Below are 19,301 nucleotides of genomic sequence, written 5' to 3' on the forward strand. Positions count from 1 at the left end.
CACATAGAAGACAAGTCATTCTGAGGAAATATGCATAGTTTCATGACTATACAACATTATATGGATGACAGAAAATTAAAAAACATACATCTGATGTCACTCTGTCCCTCTGTCACTGTGTGTGTGTGTTTGTGTGTGTGTGTGTGTGTGTGTTTGTGTGTGTTTTAAGTGAATTAGGTGTGAAACTATCAGTGAGCATTTAGTCTCCAGCGCCAACATTTTACAGAACTGCCACTTTCCTGGAGTCTTAGAATTACAATGTGTCAGGTTCTGAGAGATCTAAGATTCCAAAAAATGATTTAATTCGAATACCATGAAGTATTGTGAAATACTATATATTAAGACTTTATATATAGGCTTAATGAACAGATTAGACTGACTCGTGAAGGACCAGCACCACCTCCTCTTGTCCGATAGTTTGAGGAATATATCTTCCAGAATCCAGGATTAAGATTTAGGAGCTCATTTTTATTCCACCTCCTTTCCTGAAAGTCTGTCTTGCAGAATTGACTAAAAATTAATCTTCACATTAATTCCTAATTCTTTTGCAATTCTTTTGTCAGTTCTTCTTGACCTGTTTTTCTCTTCCAGCTTTCCTGGACTATTGTATAGCACTCATAAATGATTAAATAAAAAATAATGGTAGTTATTAAGATTGATATGGTTTGGAATTGGTAAAATGTACTTGGAAAAAAATCACAATAAAACAATGTTTTAATGTTTAAGTTTGGAATATTAACTGACATGAATGAATGCTATATAAATATTGTTCATGTTAACATAATGTTTATAAATGAAATCTTATCGTAAAGTGTTACTAAAGTTATATATATATATATATTGTTCTGTGAATGTGATTTTAAAGTCTAGATGATTCGGATTAACCCTTTAACTGCCATATCAAGTTCAAGTTCTAGTTCAAGTTCAATTTATTTGTATAGCGCATTTACAACAGCCTCCTGGCTGACCAAAGTGCTTTAACATAAGAGCAAGAATATTACACATACATAAAAATAGACCAGACAAAAAATTTAAAACCACCCATTTCAAAATGTAGCATAACACAGTAGTCAGTACACTAAGGAAAATAAAAAAGTTTTTAGCAAAGATTTAAAAATAGACAAGGAAGGAGCCAGTCTGATCTCTAAAGGCAGGGTATTCCAGAGTCGTGGCCCAGCCACTGCAAATGCACGCTCCCCTCTACGCTCCCCTCTATCCTTTAAAACCTCACTGCCAGAGGGATATTGTGAATGCATGTGCCCGCTGGGCACAGTTTACCTGATGCCACCGGGGTGGTGATGGCATTGGTGGCTTGAGCCCGCCATCGCTGCTTGCAGCTATATTTTTAACTCTTGTTCTTTTCTAAATACTGTTAATTGAAAAGATTTGTTGTGGAGCGAGGGGAACTAAAATAGGATAGCTATGTTTACAGCTTATTATTATTTTTGTAAACATTTTGTCCACATTAGGCCTATTTCTGAATTAGATAATAAAATGTGACTTATACGCGACTTTTCTACACTATTTTAAAATTATTTTCTACACGTAGCATATTTTAAACATACAGCAAACCTTTTTAAATATTTAGATAAATTAGAGTTACAGTAATAATTACAGTAATAAGAGAAATTACTGATAATAAATAAATGAATCTTTAAACCGTCTAAATGATTGTATTAATCGGTCAAAGTTCTTAACGGTTGGTTAACGGTTAACCGGTTAATATGAACATCCCTACAGCTTACACTTATGTTGTCAGTAGTTTTAGTATTATTTATATACTGTTAAAGTATTTATTAATATTTGAATTTGTTTTTATATTTTCAGTTATCATTTTAATTTCAGGTTTTACGTTTTAGTAATTTTATGTGCTTTTTTATTTATAATTGTAATTTTTATGTGAAAAATTATACTTATTTGTATTTATACTTTAGTTTTAAAAATGTTAGTGCTTCAACTTAAACCTGGCCAAGGTAACATTTTCATGTTTTTCATTTAATATTTATATTTATTAGATTTAGATTATTTGTTTTAGTAGTTTTAGTACTTCAATTTAATTTAGTTGCAGCAGTAACATTTTTAATGTTCATTTAATTTATTAAATTTTTGTTCTATTTTATGTTAGATTTATTTTTTAGATTTATTACAAAAAAAATAATGTTTTTAAATAATGTGTTTAGAAGACACTGTGATCTGTATTATTTTAGTGTTGATATACTCTTATGTTTTTTTATGTTGAATTAGATTTTTTTAATTTTCTCTTATGCTTTCAGTTTAACTTTGGTTAAAGTTTTAGTCATTGAAAAGTCATTTTTATTAGTTTATGTCTGTAAGTTTTTATAAATTTGTATTTATTAATTTTAGTGATTTTAGAACTTTAAATATTTCTGCTAGTTTCACGGCAAAACAGTACAAAAATAAAGAATTTAAAAAAATACAAAAGTAAAATAAAAAAACTAAATAGTTAACTACAATAACCCTGACACATATTGATGTAATATTATATAGAATTTTTCTTTAGTGAATCATGCTTTTATGCTCAAATTATTCTGAGAACAAGCTGAAATATTGCTTTAACTGCAGTGTAACTGTTTGTTTTGACAGGGCTCCATTAAGATGCATCTTCAGAGGTCTCCGCTGCTCTACGCTGACATGCACCCGGTGCACAAGACAGACCTGGTGACCGGATTCAACCAGATCCTGCTGGAGAGAACCTGACATTTCATGCTGTTAAAAGTTTTCATGCAGCCAGTGCACCTTTGAAATAGATTACATTAAGTGATATTAACCATTTAGCCTTGCTGCCTTAATGTTTGTGCAATTCAGTGTTTAGTTGTATTTACTCTCTCAGGTTTCAGCAAGTGCCTTTTAATTCTGCTGCATTCAATCAGTATATACTGTAAAGCGTTTTATAACTATTACTTTATAATAGCATGATAATGTCATCATTTAAATAATGTTTCTTGCACAGCTTTAAAAAGTGATAATTGTAGATAAGATTTCAGTTTTTATTCATGATGTGCTGCTAATATATACCAAAATCAGGTGTTTTTAAAATTTTGATATTTGTTATTATCAGTTACAAACTGATAACAGGCTTTAAAACAATGTTATTAATGAGTTATAATGATAACTGAGGGAGATACTGGAGAATATAGTATTCTTAATGTTAATACAAGTTTTGTACACTTTTCTTGGCATCTTTTTTTACTTTTTTCATTGCACAAACACTACTGGGAAAAACCATTGTCTCAGCATTTCCGTTAATGCTCTTACCAAAGCAAATGGAGTTAATATACTTTTTGCATTTGTATCTGAACTCGTTTTGTCAAGATTTAGCATTTTTTGCTGTTTTAGACTGAAATATGTTTTCAATCACCAGCTGCTCACAGACACAACACATCGTTCCTCCTTAGATAACGTGTTTTTTTTTGTTTTTTTTAACATTTAATTGCATGCACAAGCTTCTTTTATGACTAAATATAATCAATATCTCTGTATATTTATAATCTCAGGGCATAAATCAGCAAAACATGACTTTTAAACAGTTTTTTTTTTTTTTGTACAACACAGCACTACTTTAACAAACCATGTCAAACACCTTGTCAAGCTTTGATAATGCTACTAAAGATTATTACAGGCTTTTTGTGTCTTTTGGTGTCTTTTTTTTACACATTCTGCATTTTGAAATATGAAATCCATGTAATTAATTACTGCCTGTGACAACACAAATTCTCAGCAATATGTTGAGAAATCATGCACTGTTAACAAAAATAACTTGGAACACTAAATGCTAGAAAGCTTGAGAGCAATTTTATTGTAAAATTCATTTTTCAGATATAAATATACATTTTATCTACAGTTTCTCAGCATCTCTTAAACCTGTGAAAAGCAAACCGTTGTGTGAATTCTGTCGTTACTCTGAAGATTAACTCTTTAAACAATACTTCAACCAAAAATGAAAATATACTCCCCCTCAGGTCATCCATGATGTAGATGAGTCTGTTTCTTCTCCAGATTTGGAGAAATGTAGCATTGCATCAGTGTCTCATCAATGGATGCTCTGCAGTGAATGGGTGCCGTCAGAAAGAGAGTCCAAACAGCTGATAAAAACACCACAATAATCCACAGCAATCCAGTCCATCAATTAACATCTGGAGAAGAGCGGAGCTGAAACAAATCCAGCATTAATACGTTTTAACTTCAAACCACCACTTATGTGAGTCCATAATCCATAATGATGCTTCCTTCGGTGAAAAAGTCCATCTGTTGTCTCTCACATCAAGATCAATGCACATATTTGTCTAGAACGGTTTCGGCTTGTAAACAGCGCTTGTTCTGTGCACATTTCTCTCCTGATTCAGACGAGACAACTTTTTACTGGAGGAAGCAATATTTATTTCTTGTAAACACACAGTTTCCAAAGACATTAACTGATGGACTGGAGTGCTGTGGATTATTGTGATGTTTTTATCAGCTGTTTGGACTCTCATTCTGACGGCACCCATTCACTGAAGAGCATCCATTGATGAGACACTGATACAATGATACATTTCTCCAAATCTGATGAAGAAACAAACTCATCTACATCTTGGATTGGTTTGAGGGTGAAAAACATTGTCAGCTAATTTTAATTTTTGCATTGCATTACATTGTTTGCATTCAAAAACATTGATGTGATAGAAATTTTACATTATTACCTCAACATTTTTGTAAAAGTTTGATGCATTTGCGTTAGCAATCATTCAATATGAGACCGTTCCATCGGATCAGAATTCATCATCGTCTTTCTCGGTTTCTGTGGGTTCAATAATTTTTAAGCACTGATCAGCAAACTCCACGAACAGCGGCTCCTGCATGGCGTCTTTCATGGCTTTGGCTTTATCTTCAGCTGAGTCCACAGACATCATTAACCGCCGGAGATGAGGATTCCTCAACAGCCCCTTCAGCGCCTCTGAACCACCTGAGAATGAAAACCTGAATATCTGTTACTGCCCTCACAAAAACAGCATTACAGAGCATGTGAACAGTGTTTATCATTTAATACCCAGCTGCTGGAGTCTCTGCAGTGGCACTTTATCAGTCTGACTGTCCTCATCAAGAAGATCCTCTACAGTCCACGGCTCTTCAGCTGAAATCAAACACATTTCACTTTTCATTTTCAAATTCATCCTCTAAAGGAGACAGTAAGGTTCTCTTGAACAACTATGAAGCAGTAAATGTGTCACAGGCCTGAGTGATGATGTTTTCCTCACCGCTGTTGACTGGTGTTGAGCTGCTGGAGGCTGGATCTGATTCTTTAACTGGATGACATGAATCTATCAGAGGAAGGATAAATATTTAAATAGGTAATAATAAAATAAACGAATACATTAATATAGGTATTATACTATTACATAATAATTACATTAATAATAAATAATAAATATAAAATAAATATATATTTTTTTATATACAAGTAGAAACAGTAAGACGTGTCGCAAGCAACGTCGAGGTCATGGGTTCGATTCCCAGGGAATGTGTGAAATGAAGCGTCAACACTGAATCTAACGCAAATCGCTTTGGATAAAAGCCAATTGTAAATTTTGCATGAAATCTAAAATATTCGAAGTTATTGTCAATATGACATCGGATACGTATAAGTAGATACTTACCATCATCTTTGTGTCTTTTAAAGCAACCCACTGAACAACTAGAAGGAAAAGAATGTTATTTGATTGGTATTTTTTTTTTCCAAAGGCAAAAGTGCGCTGATAAAGGTATATTTATGGTATAAACAGGAAGTTACCGAGCATGAATAAATGACTTACTATCTGATTCTGCATGTTGGACATCTGTATTTAGGAACATGCTCGCTACAAACGACACAAAGCTGCATAACTGACCAACAAACAAACAGAATATAACAATGTTTGGGCTACTGGAACCACGTGTTTATCTGACTTATGTTGTTGTTCTTCTTCTTCCGCTTTTTTTTTTTTTTGGGCGCGTTGCATCCCGTGTGCACATTGCCACCTACTGTTGCTGTTATGCAGTCACGGTTTATTTATTATCATTTTCTTTGTTTTGATATATTTTATATATTTAAATCATTTCACTTAACCCAGTAAATTAAACATGTGAGTGTATTTTATAAATATCCAATATTCTATCTCTATTAAATCCTATCCCAATTATATATATATATATATATATATATATATATATATATATATATATATATATATATATATATATATATATATATATATATATAATTTTATATATATATATACTATAAAAGAGAAATAAACCACCATACGGGGATTAAACAAAATCACACTTATTAAACAAATCACATAATTTCTTGGCTTTATCACATCTCATAATTTCAGGACCTCTGTATACATGCCATGCTTTAAAAAAAAAAAACTGGTAGTTTAAACTGGGGTGCTGTTTTCAGAACTTTACATTTGTGAATAAGGTATTTTAATATAAGAAGTAAACAATTTACAACAAAGTCTAAACTTTTATCCTCCAAATGAACTCCAAATTTCAGCATGTCCCATGTAGTCGATGGGAAAATAGAAATTCTTTATTTAATCGAATAACATAGTCCAAAACGAATTAACCAGATAACAATGGAGAAATAAGTGTTCAACAGTTTCTACATCCATATTACAAAATTGCCATATATTACAATCTATATCTAATCTTAATCTCAGAAATTCCTTCGAAGGATAAATATCGTGCACAATTTTAAAGTGCACTTCTTTATATTTTGGTGGAAGAACATTCCATTTACAATTATATAATACATGCTCAACTGTTTCTTTATGCTGTTGATGCAGCATGCAGGACTTTTAAGTAATTTCCGCTTCCGAGCGCTTCCGGTGTAGAGTTCTGAGGTCACGGTGTCCTCCTTTCCTTTCCCCACGTGTGTGTCAGTCAGTGTGATCGGCGCTCTGAGCTCAAACGAACACACTGCCTCCGTCATGTTGAAGTGTGTAAGCCGCGCGGTTCAGCTCGCAGCCCGGGTCTCCAGCTCCGTGCCGTCCGCTCCCGCCGTCAGACCCGCCTTCTGCAGATCCATCTGGAGCCTAAGCAGCAGCGGAGCGGCGTCCGCATCCAGGCCGAGGCTGCTCACTGCGACCCGGGCTCTGCCCTCACTGTCGAGCGGCTCCTGGAGTCTGCACACCGAGGGTAAACACTGCTCCACACAAACCACAAACTACCATGACAAACGTATTTTTATGGTAAAAGTGTAAACCCTATCTAAAAACTACCATGGTAAAGTTATAGACACTAACTATTAAAGTTATTTTATACAAACCTTATGCATATTTTATTTCTGCTAGTTGCTAAGGAAACATTTTCATTTAGTTTAATCATTACATCTACGAAAATAACTAAAACGGATAAAAAAAAATATAAACTAAATTTCTTAATAATTAATTCAAATAAAAAAGGAAAATAAAAACATAATTGAAAGAATAAATAAAATGTTTCAATGTTAATTTGTATGTTTTATAATATTACTATGTTTTCAGTCAAACGCGTGACCTTGAGACGTACCCCTGAGACATGTTCACTAGTGTTGTAGTAGAGCATGCATGTACGTTGTCTTGAGTGTTTTATTCATTCTGTCTTTATTCTGCAGGTGATAAAGCGTTTGCAGAGTTTCTCACTGATGAAATCAAAGAAGAAAAGAAGATCCAGAAGAACAAGAGTCTTCCTAAAATATCCGGCGGCTGGGAACTTGAGCTCAACGGCACAGAGGCCAAACTCACCCGCTCGCTCTCCGGAGAAAAGTAAGGATCGTGTGCTTCAGCAGAGTCCAGCTCTTAATAATGAAGCACATGTGCCTTACTGCTTTCAGATTATGCAAATGTTTTATTCCGTTGCACTGCATTCAAGGCATGCGCAAGCAAATGCTTATTAATAAATGCATTGAGCAAATTCACGAAGTGATCATATTTATGCTCTGCTGTAATAAATGCGGTGGGATTGTGTTTGGCAGAGTTACCATCACATTCAATGTGAACAACAGCATCCCGCCGCAGCTGGAGGAAGATCCCGAGCACACGCAGAAGAGTCCGGAGGACGAGGTAGAGCAATGCAATCATACTCTACAAGCTTATTATATCATGGAATATGAAATCAGGATTACCTAATGTTGTTCAAGCCGTTGCCATCCCATGCATATAGAATAATGAAACCGAGATTTGATCAAAAGAAGGTTGCAACATGAAATCACAAGTTCAGCAGAGTCATAAATGCATTTCTTTCTTTTTTTTCTAGCCTGAAATTGTCTCTACACCTAATTTTGTGGTTGAAGTGACCAAAGGAGCAAAGACTTCACTGGTGTTCGACTGTCATTTCCCCGAGGATGAGGTGGGTTGCTGTGCTTTTAGATTAGTGTGAGCGGAGGTGCAGAATGAAAACTGACTGGATCTCATATCTAAAGCAGATCAGTCACGGTGAGGCTGAGGAGGAGAGTGACATCTTCACCATCCGTGAGGTCAGTTTCCAGCCGGAGGGAGACGCCGAGTGGAAGGAAACCAGCTACACGCTCAACACAGACTCTCTGGACTGGGTGAGAGCTTCACTGAAGGACATTTCACCATTTCATTTCAGAAATACGGTCATTGAAACTGCAACATGTCAAAATAAATCTTTGATTTAACTTGGAAGAAATTCTGACACAAATATTAGTTGCCTTAAATAATTCCCAATTTTTAGGAACATCACAATTTTGCTTTTTTTTTTTTTTTTAAACAGTAAGCCTGTGGGCTGCCTACGTTTACTTCACTATATCTAATCTAATCTTGACAAACTATATATCATTGGAAAGGTCTAAGACTCCTAAATAGATATTTTACCAATCTTTTTTGTTAAAAATATGTAGGAAAAGTAATAGATTAATTTATGACAAGAGTGCACATCTAAAATCTACATTATAACAGGAGTTCTGATCTTTGTCAAAAAAAAGTCTTGTTTGTTGTCTTTTTCTTTATCACACTTTAGAAATCATCTGAAATTGTCACTTGAAAACATAATCTCAAAATTCATCCTTTGAAACCCATTTTAAATCAGACATTGCATTACCATGTAAATGGTACATCAATATGTTACAAAATGTTTTCAGTCATGAATTATACAAATTTAGGTTTATATATAACTTTTTTTTATACTTCATAGACTTGCTTTATGATTTTTTTTTTTTTTTTAAACGTAGTTAATATTAAAACTGAATACAGAATTATTGGAAAATAAATGTTTTGCCTGAAGAAGTACATTTTTGTAAGACAAAAGAACCCAGAACAAATGTGACCTCTGACCTCTTTAGACCCTGTATGACCATCTGATGGACTTCCTGGCCGACCGTGGAGTTGACAACACGTTTGCGGATGAGCTGATGGCGTTGAGCACAGCGCTGGAGCATCAGGAGTACATCAAGTTCCTGGAAGATCTCAGCACTTTCGTCAAATGCAAATAATCGGTCTAGATTTCACACAAATGTGTGATGTGTCTGGCTCAGGTGATGATAGGATGAAGATGATGGCAGAAGAGTTTTGTATTTAATTTTATATCATGTTTTCAAGTTATGTGCACACCCATTACGTTTCAGATGTCACCGCAGGGGTTAACGGGAACCAAGAGTGTGAACTAAACATTCATGAAAAAAATAAAACTGAGGAAATATTGGGCTGATTGTCAAGATTTCAGTATATGTTGCTAAAAGTGAAAAGAACATGATTGTCCATTATTGCATTTTTCATGCATTTCCATTTAATGAATCAATTTGAATAAAAGTAACTGAATTTGCAAGAAACTGTAAGAAGTGGTTTGGAAACCAGTATTTTTCATTGATGCATAAATGAGTTCACTATAGACTGAGCCATTAAAAAAAAAAAGCTTTTTTTCCTTGTATGCGGAAAATCTAAAATCTTTTAATTCACCAAAAACCAATCCAAAAACGACAGTATATATTTTACAAAAGGAATTTTTTTTTTTAGACCATTATGATTTTTGAATGAGACATTATGCAACATTCTTTAATGCAAAAAGTCAGATTAATGTAAAACTGCTCAACAGATATTCCCAATGAAGAATACTGCAATATTTTTTTTAGTCAGTGTAAAATCAAAATACAACTGAAGGACAACAAACCCCACCATAAGACAAACTCTTTTCACTTACAAAAAGTAAAATTTAAGCCAAAATCATATTTTGAAGTGCTTGTCACAATGTAAAAATCATATTTCTAACATGCTTTACTTCTGATTTAGATGTGATTGTTTCTAGAACAGCTTGTGGATAAATAAGCTGTGTGAGAATTTAACACTAAATAGCAGATTCTAGATCAGGACAATCAAGAGTTTGATCTGCAGTTCTGTCATTTTACATGATGACTCAAATAAGGGTAGTGAATTCAAGGCTAAAAATAATACTTTATTTCACAGAAATAATATTCACAACATTTAAAACGTCCACCAAACGGTCTGCAGTGTGGATGGACGGCTCACAGGACGACGGAGAGATAGTCACACACCTGCAAACACAGGCATTACAACAGCTTTCAAGAGTTTTGAGTTCATCATCATGATACAGAACACAAACCGTACGAGTACCTTGCAGCTGATCATGAGGTTTGGGGATCCGTCAGTGTTGAAGGCCATAGAGAAGCTGGGGTTATGAACGCAGTCCTCCATGTGCTCGGTCACACGTTCTTCTAGTAGATTCTGTAAAATCTCAGCTGTGACGTTCCTACCCTGTGATGGAGACATGAGAAGATGCTCATATCACACCGCTTTAGTAAATATGGTAAACCATAAAGAAAAATACATCTTGGATAAATGGAAATGTTTGCATGTGTGATTTAGTTTTTCATCTAGTTGCTGAAGCAACAATTCCCATTTTCATTTAGTTTAACTAATGATGCTAAAATAACTAAAAATTAAAAAATAACCTTACAATTATATTTTAAATTTCATAGATTAAATAAGCTAATATTTTATGTCTTCATTTGTTCACCACTGTCTTTGGTGTAATTTAATTTTGTATTAAATTATAAATCAAGAATGATTATAAAGCCCTATAACCAAAGAAGTTAATAAATTGTTAATTTGTTACAGTTTTAGTAATTCAATTGATTAGACTTGATTTGATTATTCAAATGTAACTTAAATGAAATTTAGGGGGGAAATTTAGGGATTTTTTTCAGAAATCATGAAATTTAGGGGGGAAAATAAAAACCGATTTCATAGGGCCCTATACAATACTTCAAAATATATATACAAATTATATAAAAAAAAAAAAAAAAAAAAAAAAAAAACCCAACACACAACAGTCTCTCAATGATATTAAAATAACACTGGTTAGTACTGTATTTTCCTGACTATAAGTCGCACTTTTTTTCATAGTTTGGCTGGTCCTGCGACTTATAGTCAGGTGCGACTTATTTATCAAAATTAATTTGACATGAACCGAGAGAAATGAACAAAGAGACCTGAAGCAAGAGAAAACATTACCGTCTCCAGCCGCCAGAGGGCGCTCTAATGCTGCCCAGTTCTCCTGTAGTCTACACTAAGCAGCACAGAGCGCCCTCTCGCGGCTGGAGACGGTAATGTTTTCTCTTGGTTCTAAATAAATGCGACTTATAGTCCGAAAAATACGGTATATACTTCTCCAAGATTTCCCAGTGCATTCATCTAGTGGTCACTGCCAAACTTAATAAAATACTACATTCAATTATACTTTATTCTAGAAAATGTATTCACTATATTCTACTCCACCCATACCAGTCAAATCATGATTTAATAATAAAGACCGTATCTATACAGAGGAAGTTGCGGTGTGACCACTTACAATCGTGTTGATGTAAAGACCACACGGACATGATGTAAAATGACTGGTGACTGTCAGATTATTCCTGCAGATACAGAGAAAAACATTAGAAACTTAATTAATAAAGATAGGTTTAGCAGGTGATGGCTTCAGCAAACACTTACGCGTGACACACTGGGCATATGATCTGTCCAGAGACCTCCATTCCCTCCAAAACTGAGTTTATATACTGCTCTTCATACCGCAGGCTGTTATTATACTCCTCCAGAATCAAGAGCTCTGAAGGACGAGAGAAACTTCAGCTTGTAACACAAGCCCTACACTTCTACCAGCGCTTTTACATCACCATTGGCTCACATTTCCAGGTTACTCACAACTTGATATGAAGAAAAAATTACAACTGTATATGCTGATGTAACCTTGTGCTATGAGCTCCTGCTGAATTTCCTCAAACGCGGAAAGCTCGTCATATTCCTGCTGTGCAGTGAACACCTGAGGAGTGAAAACCCACGTCTGAAATGATTCATTCATATAAAGATGAATAAGAATAATGCTTTTCTGATACTTTTAGTTTAAAGGCACTAGATCACGGTCTGCTTTTATCCTAAAATATAAAGGACATGAGAATTTCATGTAAAAAAAAAAATAAAATAAAAAATTCAAAATCAAAACGCACATCTGTGATGCCGTTTCCGGTCCAGAGCGAGGGGAGACCGTGATTGGACGACTGTAGGGCGCTCCACTCCTCCTCCATCACCTCGTGCACGAGCAGCGAGTGCTTGGATCCTCCCGAATCCTCTCCCATCTGTCTGAACTTCTCCAGTAACCTCGAGCGGCTGTTCTTCAAGCGCTCCACACAGCGCTGGAGACACACAACACACGTTAGATCATCACTCAAAGCCTCGCTCAACCACAACCACTGAGAGATCATGCAGCTCAATTACAAATGCATTATAATGATGTCATCCCGACCGGTTCCTGGTTTCCAAAACTTGTACTTTTCATGGAAGACAATTATACAGGTTAAAATAAATTTAGATCAACCATGCAATATGATATTTACATTCCACATAATATTACTCAATATCAGGGTTTACTTTATTATGTGATACCCTGGATCACAAAACCAGTCTTAAAGTGTCAACAATACACTGCAGGGGACAAAATTATAGTTTTTTTCCTTTTATGGCAAAAATCATTAGGATATTAAGAGATCATGTTCCATGAAGATATTTTTTACATTTCCTTCCTACTGTAAATAGATCAAAGCTTCATTTCTGATTAGTAATAGTACACATTGCTAATAACTTCATTTGGAAATCTTTAAAAAGGTTTTTTTTTATTTATCTTTTTATCAGATTTTCAAATAGTTGTATCTCAGCCAAATATTGTCCTCCTAACAAACCATACACCAATGGAGAGAGATGACTGGTTTTGTAGTCCAGGGTCACATGTATCCTTTAGTAATCTTTAGTAACACAAATGTATCCATATCTGTACTTTGTGTTTTGGTCGGTTATACAAGGCTTTGAGTTTTTTCATGTTCTTCTGACTGGTAAATATATTCAGTATTCATCATAAGGAAGAAACTAATTCTCATTACGGTGTCTTAAAACTAAATCTAATCGTCAATTTCCTATATTCAAAAGACAATGAGTTTCTTTCATCTATAACATGACATTCCTCAGCACAGAAGCGAGCGAACACGACGTTTTACCTTCCGGTATGTTTCTTTCCATGGTGGAGTCGTGCCTTTGTACATGGATCTATGTTTCTGTACCGCGTCCATGATTTGACTAAACTATAAACACTTCAAGCAGAACTCTAGCACTCAAAACACGAAAATAACATCAGCTACTGGACGCCAATCTGCGGCTTTTAACCTTCCGGTTACGTCACACATTACCGGACGTTCCTTCAGCGTTCATGGGATTTGTAGTCCATTTACTCTCCAAGCGAGTCTATTTAATCTATTTAGTCTATGTTATTATTGTATATTTTAATTTCATGTACATATACATTTTTAACCAAATTGTATTTATTTATTTGTTTATTTTAATTAAGAATTATTTTGTATGTAGTTATTTTGTTTACTTGTGATAAAATAGTGATTCAATTTAAAAATATTAATTTTTAAATAAATACTGAAATGAAAATAAATATGATCAAATTATATTATATTATTATATACCTTCTTGCGTAGTGTCTTTAGTTTCATTTTAGTAAATTTTTATTTTACATTTTGTGATACACATTGTTATTAATGATAAAAGTGAAATAAATGTCTATTTCTATTTAATATATATATATATATATATATATATATATATATATATATATATATATATATATATATATTTATTTATTTATTTATTTATTTATTTAGTCTTTCAACAAATGTAACAATTTACAGATCCGTTTTACTAGATAGATGCAAAAAGTGCATGTTTATTTAAAAATCTCAATTACGAGGCCATGTTTACTCTTACTGGTAATAGCGGCTAATAATAGTAATAAGGTGGGACAGAGAAAAACTCTTACGTAATAGTGCTCGAGTTTATTAGACTGTCAGAGTCTGAATCTGCTAGATGCAGCGTTATAATCAGTGACTTTTGATTATTTTATCGCGCGTAATCTTTGACCTCCAGCAGTGTGTAGTAAGTATGCAGCGGAGTAACAGTTACAGAGTGAAGCGCGCTCCTCAGATGGCGTAGTCTCTCTCAGTGGACTGCAGCTTGACAGGACAGCGATGGCGAAAGCAGAGTACTCAGAAACATCAGAGCCCAACCGGATCGGACCGGATTCAGAGTCGGATTCGGATCCGGATGACCACTCGCCCAGTGTGGACGTCGGAGCGGGATCCGGATCAGTCCGGCGGACTCAGGTGATCCACAGCGGACACTTCATGGTGTCCTCGCCGCACAGCGACTCGGTCCGGAGGAGAAGCGCTGCTCTGTATAAGGCTGATAATTATGACTTCGACACCGTTAATAAACCAGACTGCCAGACCTACAGCTTCGGTCCGTTGAGGTCCAGACGGCTGAGCATTGACCCCACTCTCACACGCCTGTTTGAGTGCATGACTCTGGCGTACAGGTAAAACAAACCGTCATTTAACCCTGGTTTACCTCACTACAGTGTCTGCTAGTTACACTATAAAACACAAACTCACCTCATGCTAATGTTTACATTACTATAAATCCGTTAAATTACGGCCGCTAAACGTATGTTACCTCACAGCACTTGTAGTATCACATAATTGATAAACAAAATAAATAAAAAAAATAGTTCACCTGATGGTAGTATGCCAGTGTTTATGTTGTCATAAAAGAGTTAAACGCTATTTTACCTCACTGAAGTGTAGCTATATTACTAATAATCGTTACTTACTGCAATGTTTACAAAACTGTAAAACAGTTAAAGTATATATAATTAACAATTTAAGTCAAATTCACCTCGATGTAATGTTTATATTACTATAAAACCGTAAAAAGTACAGCTAAATGACTACAGTTGAACCTACACCAAATGGAAATGTTTACATTACTTAAAAATAATTAAATTATTCCTGTTAAGTGTGTAATAATAATAATATGTGCAGTGTTTAAATTGTTATAAAGGAGTTAACGTTTAATTGATATTTACCCTACTGCAGTGTACCAAAAAATACCCAAGTGAAATGTTTACATTATTATAATAACAGTATAAATGCCAATATCTTAAATATTTTAAGTTAAATTGACCTCATTTGAGTGTGTTTTTCTGAAACATTTAAATCACTGCAGTGTGTATATTAGAGAGTACAGATACATTTGAGCATATTTACCAAATGTAAAAAAACCCCACTTTTTTTTCACAGGATTTTATTTTTGCATCTGTTTTATTTCAGCAGATCTGTTGCGTTTGGCACTGTAAAACTGATTATAAAGTTCTATGAAAATGAGTGAATCAAAAAGTATTTTTGGCTCTGATTTTATGTAATAAGTATTTTAAGCATTCTAATATATTATACAATTTTAACAATTATAATGCCAGATAGTAAAAGGTCACCACAGTATGAAATGCTTCTAAATTCAGTCTTGCTTTTGTGAAATCCTTGACTGAGTTAAAAAAAAAAGCTCATTTGGACTTTGCTAGCAGTTGGAAGACAAACGAGGTGAGAGTTACAGAATAACGAGGGCAGAGGAACCCACAGCACTTTCTGCAAACACACATTTGATTAATGCACAGTATTGCAACATGTTATTTTTCTAGCCGTCTCTCCTCTGAGCAGTACATCTTCATTGTTTTATTTACTGTATCCAGCCATTTAGGTAATCCTGTTTAAACCTTTATTGGTTTGTGAGTATATTGTGCCATTAAAATCTTTGAGCCATGTGGAAAGTGTTTTTATTGTACGCTGGGGTTAAACAACCTACACTAAACTAATTCCTTAAAGTTTAAAACTTATCTCTAAGGATTTGCAGTGTTGCATTTACTTAATGCATGCAAAATTCTTTGCTGTTTCTATATGCTAATGATAAGACCAGATGAACCTTGTCAGAAACTGTGCACTAGCCGTTGGAGGTATATCGTGATGCAACCTCAGTGTGACTTTGGCCGTGAGTCAGCAGTAGTTTATGGCACACCAGTCACCTGACGTCATCTGAGACGGGGAATCATGTCATCATGGAAGGGCTATCAGAAACATCTGCTCTGCTTGTATCACCACATATGACAATAACATAATGACTGTTGTTATTGGATAGTGAGATACAGATTTCGTGCCATAAACCACTGGTGAGTGTTCTCTGGTATTATTAGTGGTCGTTGTTACAGAGAACATCACTGTATTCATTTATATTTAACAGTGTTTGCACATGCGACTTTTATATTTACTATAGTTTGTTATGATCGGACAATATTCGTCTGAGATACTATTTGAAAATCTGGAATCTGAGGGAGCAAAAAAATGAAATATTGAGAAAATCCCCTTTAAAATAGTTCAAATGAAGTTCTTAGCAATGTATTTTACTATTAAAAAATGAAGTGCTGCTAAATTTACGGTAGGAAATTGACAAAATATCTTCAAGGAACATGATCTGTTCTTAATATCCTAATGATTTTGGCATAAAAGAAAAATTTATCATTTTGACTCATACAATGTTTTTTTTTTGGCTATTGCTACAAATATACCACAGAGACTTAAGCCTGTTTTTGTGCTCCAGGGTCGCATATGTAAAATATTTTTTATGTAAAGCATGGTTTCACAAACTGGTTTAGGAGTTTGTGAGGGAACAGTAGAAAGTTTAATTAGAAAGAATCAATTGTAAAAAATAAATAATTTTTTTTTATATTAATATTCGAAATCAAATTAAAACAATTACTAAAAGACATCTTGTATTTTATTTGTTCATCTGCATTTCATGTTACCATTATTTCAGCAATATTTAAAAAATATTTTTCTAAATATTTTAGGGTGTTTGTGAAGAAACTGTAAGGAGTTTAATACAATTAATTAAATAATAAAAATTTAAAATCTAAATTCTGAAATAATTTTACAATAAAACACTAGCTAAAAAAAAGTGAATCTGGATTTCATGTGACTAATAACCCAGCGGTTCTCAACCCTCCCATAATTCCAGTTCGATGCACTGAACAGACATTTTATTAAATGTATTTTTCAGCCTGATGACGTCCTATCGGTGTTGTTTATTTGTAAGGGTGTGTTGTCCTATTCCTCATTTAAGCACTCATTCTCACCGGACTCGTAGCAACAGAGTGAACACAGCACTCTCAGGTCACCTGTCTCCTGCTTTTTGAGGTTAAGTGCACTAGACGCATCAGTAAATGGTGTAAAGTGTGGTCAGAATGTGTGCAGATGGGCAGCTGTGTTAGATTGATGAAATTATTCCGGCTGCAAACACAGTACAGAGTTCGTGCTGGATGGTGAAAAGCATGTTTAAGCAGAGCCAGCCGGGTGAAAAGGGAAGATTTCACCATTGTCCTGCAATATCATCAACACCCATGTGTCCTAGTCTCAAACAATGTAGTTTATTGCACTTTCCAGTTCATTTATGTTGTTTATATCTACTATGCAAATTAAATTACATCTAATGTTGATTGAAGTGGTGTTTGTGTTTCTTCTCAGTGGAAAGATTGTGTCTCCAAAGTGGAAGTCTTTCAAAGGCTTGAGGTTGTTGTGGAGGGATAAAATCAGACTGAATAATGGCATTTGGAGGGCCTGGTTCATTCAGTGTGAGTCTCTTGATCTCATTTCTAGTCTGTTTCACACCGTTTACTGCATTTCTCATGTAAAAGTGTTTCTCAGTACTGTTTTAGTAACATATTCACAAATGTATGTTTACTATATAGCAAATCTTGGCTGCATTATTATTTATATTATCAGTATATTATTTATATATATTGCATCCAACTTTATTCAATGCATACAGTACACTAACATAAATCAATATACACTATATAGCAAATCTCATCTGTTTTTTTTTCTTTCACAAAACGCAACTATGTATTATTGCACAGCTCTTCATATAAAGTTGGAATGATAAGTAAGTCCAACTTTATACCATAGTCTTACCCAATACTTGATTCTGATTGAATGGAAGGTGTACATTAAAACTGTTCAATGAACAAGTAGTTGCTTTAATTAAAGCTCACACATCACTCGCACAGAGCAAGAGAGAGATCAGAGATTACATTGCACACACAGAGAAACATTCAGGAGCACAGAAACATGTTGTAGACGCTGCCCTGTGACTTTTATTATTAAAATAGCTTTGATACTAAATTATACTACATATAAAATTAGCTGTTTTTGAAAATCATGTCATGCCTAAATGTGTTGTTCAATCTCTTTAGATGTTGAGAAAAGGAAGAACCCCGTGTGTGGGTTTGTCACGCCGCTGGAGGGCTCGGAGGCGGATGCCCACGGCAAACCTGAGGCGAGTCCCATTTCAAAGACAGACTTTAATTGATTAATCATACTGTTTGAATCAATGAATTCCTTGATTGAAAAGAGAAGATTTTGATGTTTGGCGCATCACCTGCTGTGTTTAATGTGTTTATTTATGGTGTTTACAGGCGATTGTTTTGGAGGGAAGCTACTGGAAGAGACGGATAGAGGTGGTGATTAAGGAATATCACAAATGGAGGATTTACTATAAGAAAAGAGTGAGTAACTGACCAAATATAATGGGATATGATTGTGTATCATATGCCCAGAACACATTTTGGACATTCACAGATTGGACATTCAAAAGTTTGGGGTTGGTGAGAATATTTTAAAGGGGTCAAATGATGCTTTTTTTAAAATATAATTATTTGGTGTAACAGAATATGTTGACATGCTTTAATGTTCAAAAACACATTATTTTTCAAATACTGTACATTATTTTAGGTCCTCTATGCCCGCCTCTCTCAAGCTTGTAGTTTTAAAAAGTCCCTCCTTCTGACAAGCGCAGTCTGCTCTGATT

General features: G+C 34.4%; 5 protein-coding genes across 6 annotated transcripts in view; 3 read left to right on the forward strand and 2 right to left on the reverse strand.

The window, feature by feature from the left end:
* myo19 (myosin XIX) overlaps positions 1-3,659 on the forward strand; it is a 42,339-nt gene extending 38,680 nt beyond the window's left edge. The window contains exon 23 of the mRNA XM_026240575.1: positions 2,605-3,659. Coding sequence (XP_026096360.1) covers positions 2,605-2,718 — 114 coding nt within the window. The 3' untranslated portion in view covers positions 2,719-3,659. The remainder of the gene's footprint in view (positions 1-2,604) is intronic.
* Positions 3,660-4,141: 482 nt separating this feature from the next.
* znhit3 (zinc finger, HIT-type containing 3) lies at positions 4,142-5,972 on the reverse strand. Its single transcript, XM_026240609.1, has 5 exons — positions 5,811-5,972; positions 5,655-5,692; positions 5,256-5,318; positions 5,048-5,131; positions 4,142-4,963 (listed from the first exon to the last, which is right to left on the reverse strand). Exons 1-5 carry the CDS (start codon positions 5,876-5,878, stop codon positions 4,770-4,772), a joined length of 447 nt encoding a protein of 148 aa, XP_026096394.1. The 5' UTR covers positions 5,879-5,972; the 3' UTR covers positions 4,142-4,769.
* Positions 5,973-6,867: 895 nt separating this feature from the next.
* Positions 6,868-9,820, forward strand: LOC113068033 (complement component 1 Q subcomponent-binding protein, mitochondrial-like). Of its 2 annotated transcripts, none has more exons than XM_026240598.1 (6): positions 6,868-7,182; positions 7,640-7,790; positions 8,000-8,087; positions 8,281-8,373; positions 8,447-8,575; positions 9,329-9,820. In XM_026240598.1, exons 1-6 carry the CDS (start codon positions 6,975-6,977, stop codon positions 9,476-9,478), a joined length of 819 nt encoding a protein of 272 aa, XP_026096383.1. In that variant the 5' UTR covers positions 6,868-6,974; the 3' UTR covers positions 9,479-9,820. The 2 variants fall into 2 exon arrangements, with proteins under 2 accessions (XP_026096383.1, XP_026096384.1); XM_026240599.1 differs by having other exon boundaries at positions 6,870-7,182; positions 8,450-8,575.
* A 593-nt stretch (positions 9,821-10,413) lies between these two features.
* Positions 10,414-13,722, reverse strand: rpain (RPA interacting protein). Its single transcript, XM_026240601.1, has 7 exons — positions 13,547-13,722; positions 12,506-12,691; positions 12,249-12,321; positions 11,994-12,108; positions 11,851-11,914; positions 10,614-10,754; positions 10,414-10,534 (listed from the first exon to the last, which is right to left on the reverse strand). Exons 1-7 carry the CDS (start codon positions 13,616-13,618, stop codon positions 10,505-10,507), a joined length of 681 nt encoding a protein of 226 aa, XP_026096386.1. The 5' UTR covers positions 13,619-13,722; the 3' UTR covers positions 10,414-10,504.
* A 650-nt stretch (positions 13,723-14,372) lies between these two features.
* The window catches only part of mlxipl (MLX interacting protein like), a 32,996-nt gene continuing 28,067 nt past the window's right edge, over positions 14,373-19,301 (forward strand). The window contains exons 1-4 of the mRNA XM_026240579.1: positions 14,373-14,925; positions 17,960-18,066; positions 18,688-18,770; positions 18,910-18,999. Coding sequence (XP_026096364.1) covers positions 14,579-14,925; positions 17,960-18,066; positions 18,688-18,770; positions 18,910-18,999 — 627 coding nt within the window. The 5' untranslated portion in view covers positions 14,373-14,578. The remainder of the gene's footprint in view (positions 14,926-17,959; positions 18,067-18,687; positions 18,771-18,909; positions 19,000-19,301) is intronic.

The sequence above is a fragment of the Carassius auratus genome, linkage group LG30F (genome assembly GCF_003368295.1).
Source record: "Carassius auratus strain Wakin linkage group LG30F, ASM336829v1, whole genome shotgun sequence".
Taxonomy (NCBI): Eukaryota; Metazoa; Chordata; class Actinopteri; order Cypriniformes; family Cyprinidae; genus Carassius; species Carassius auratus.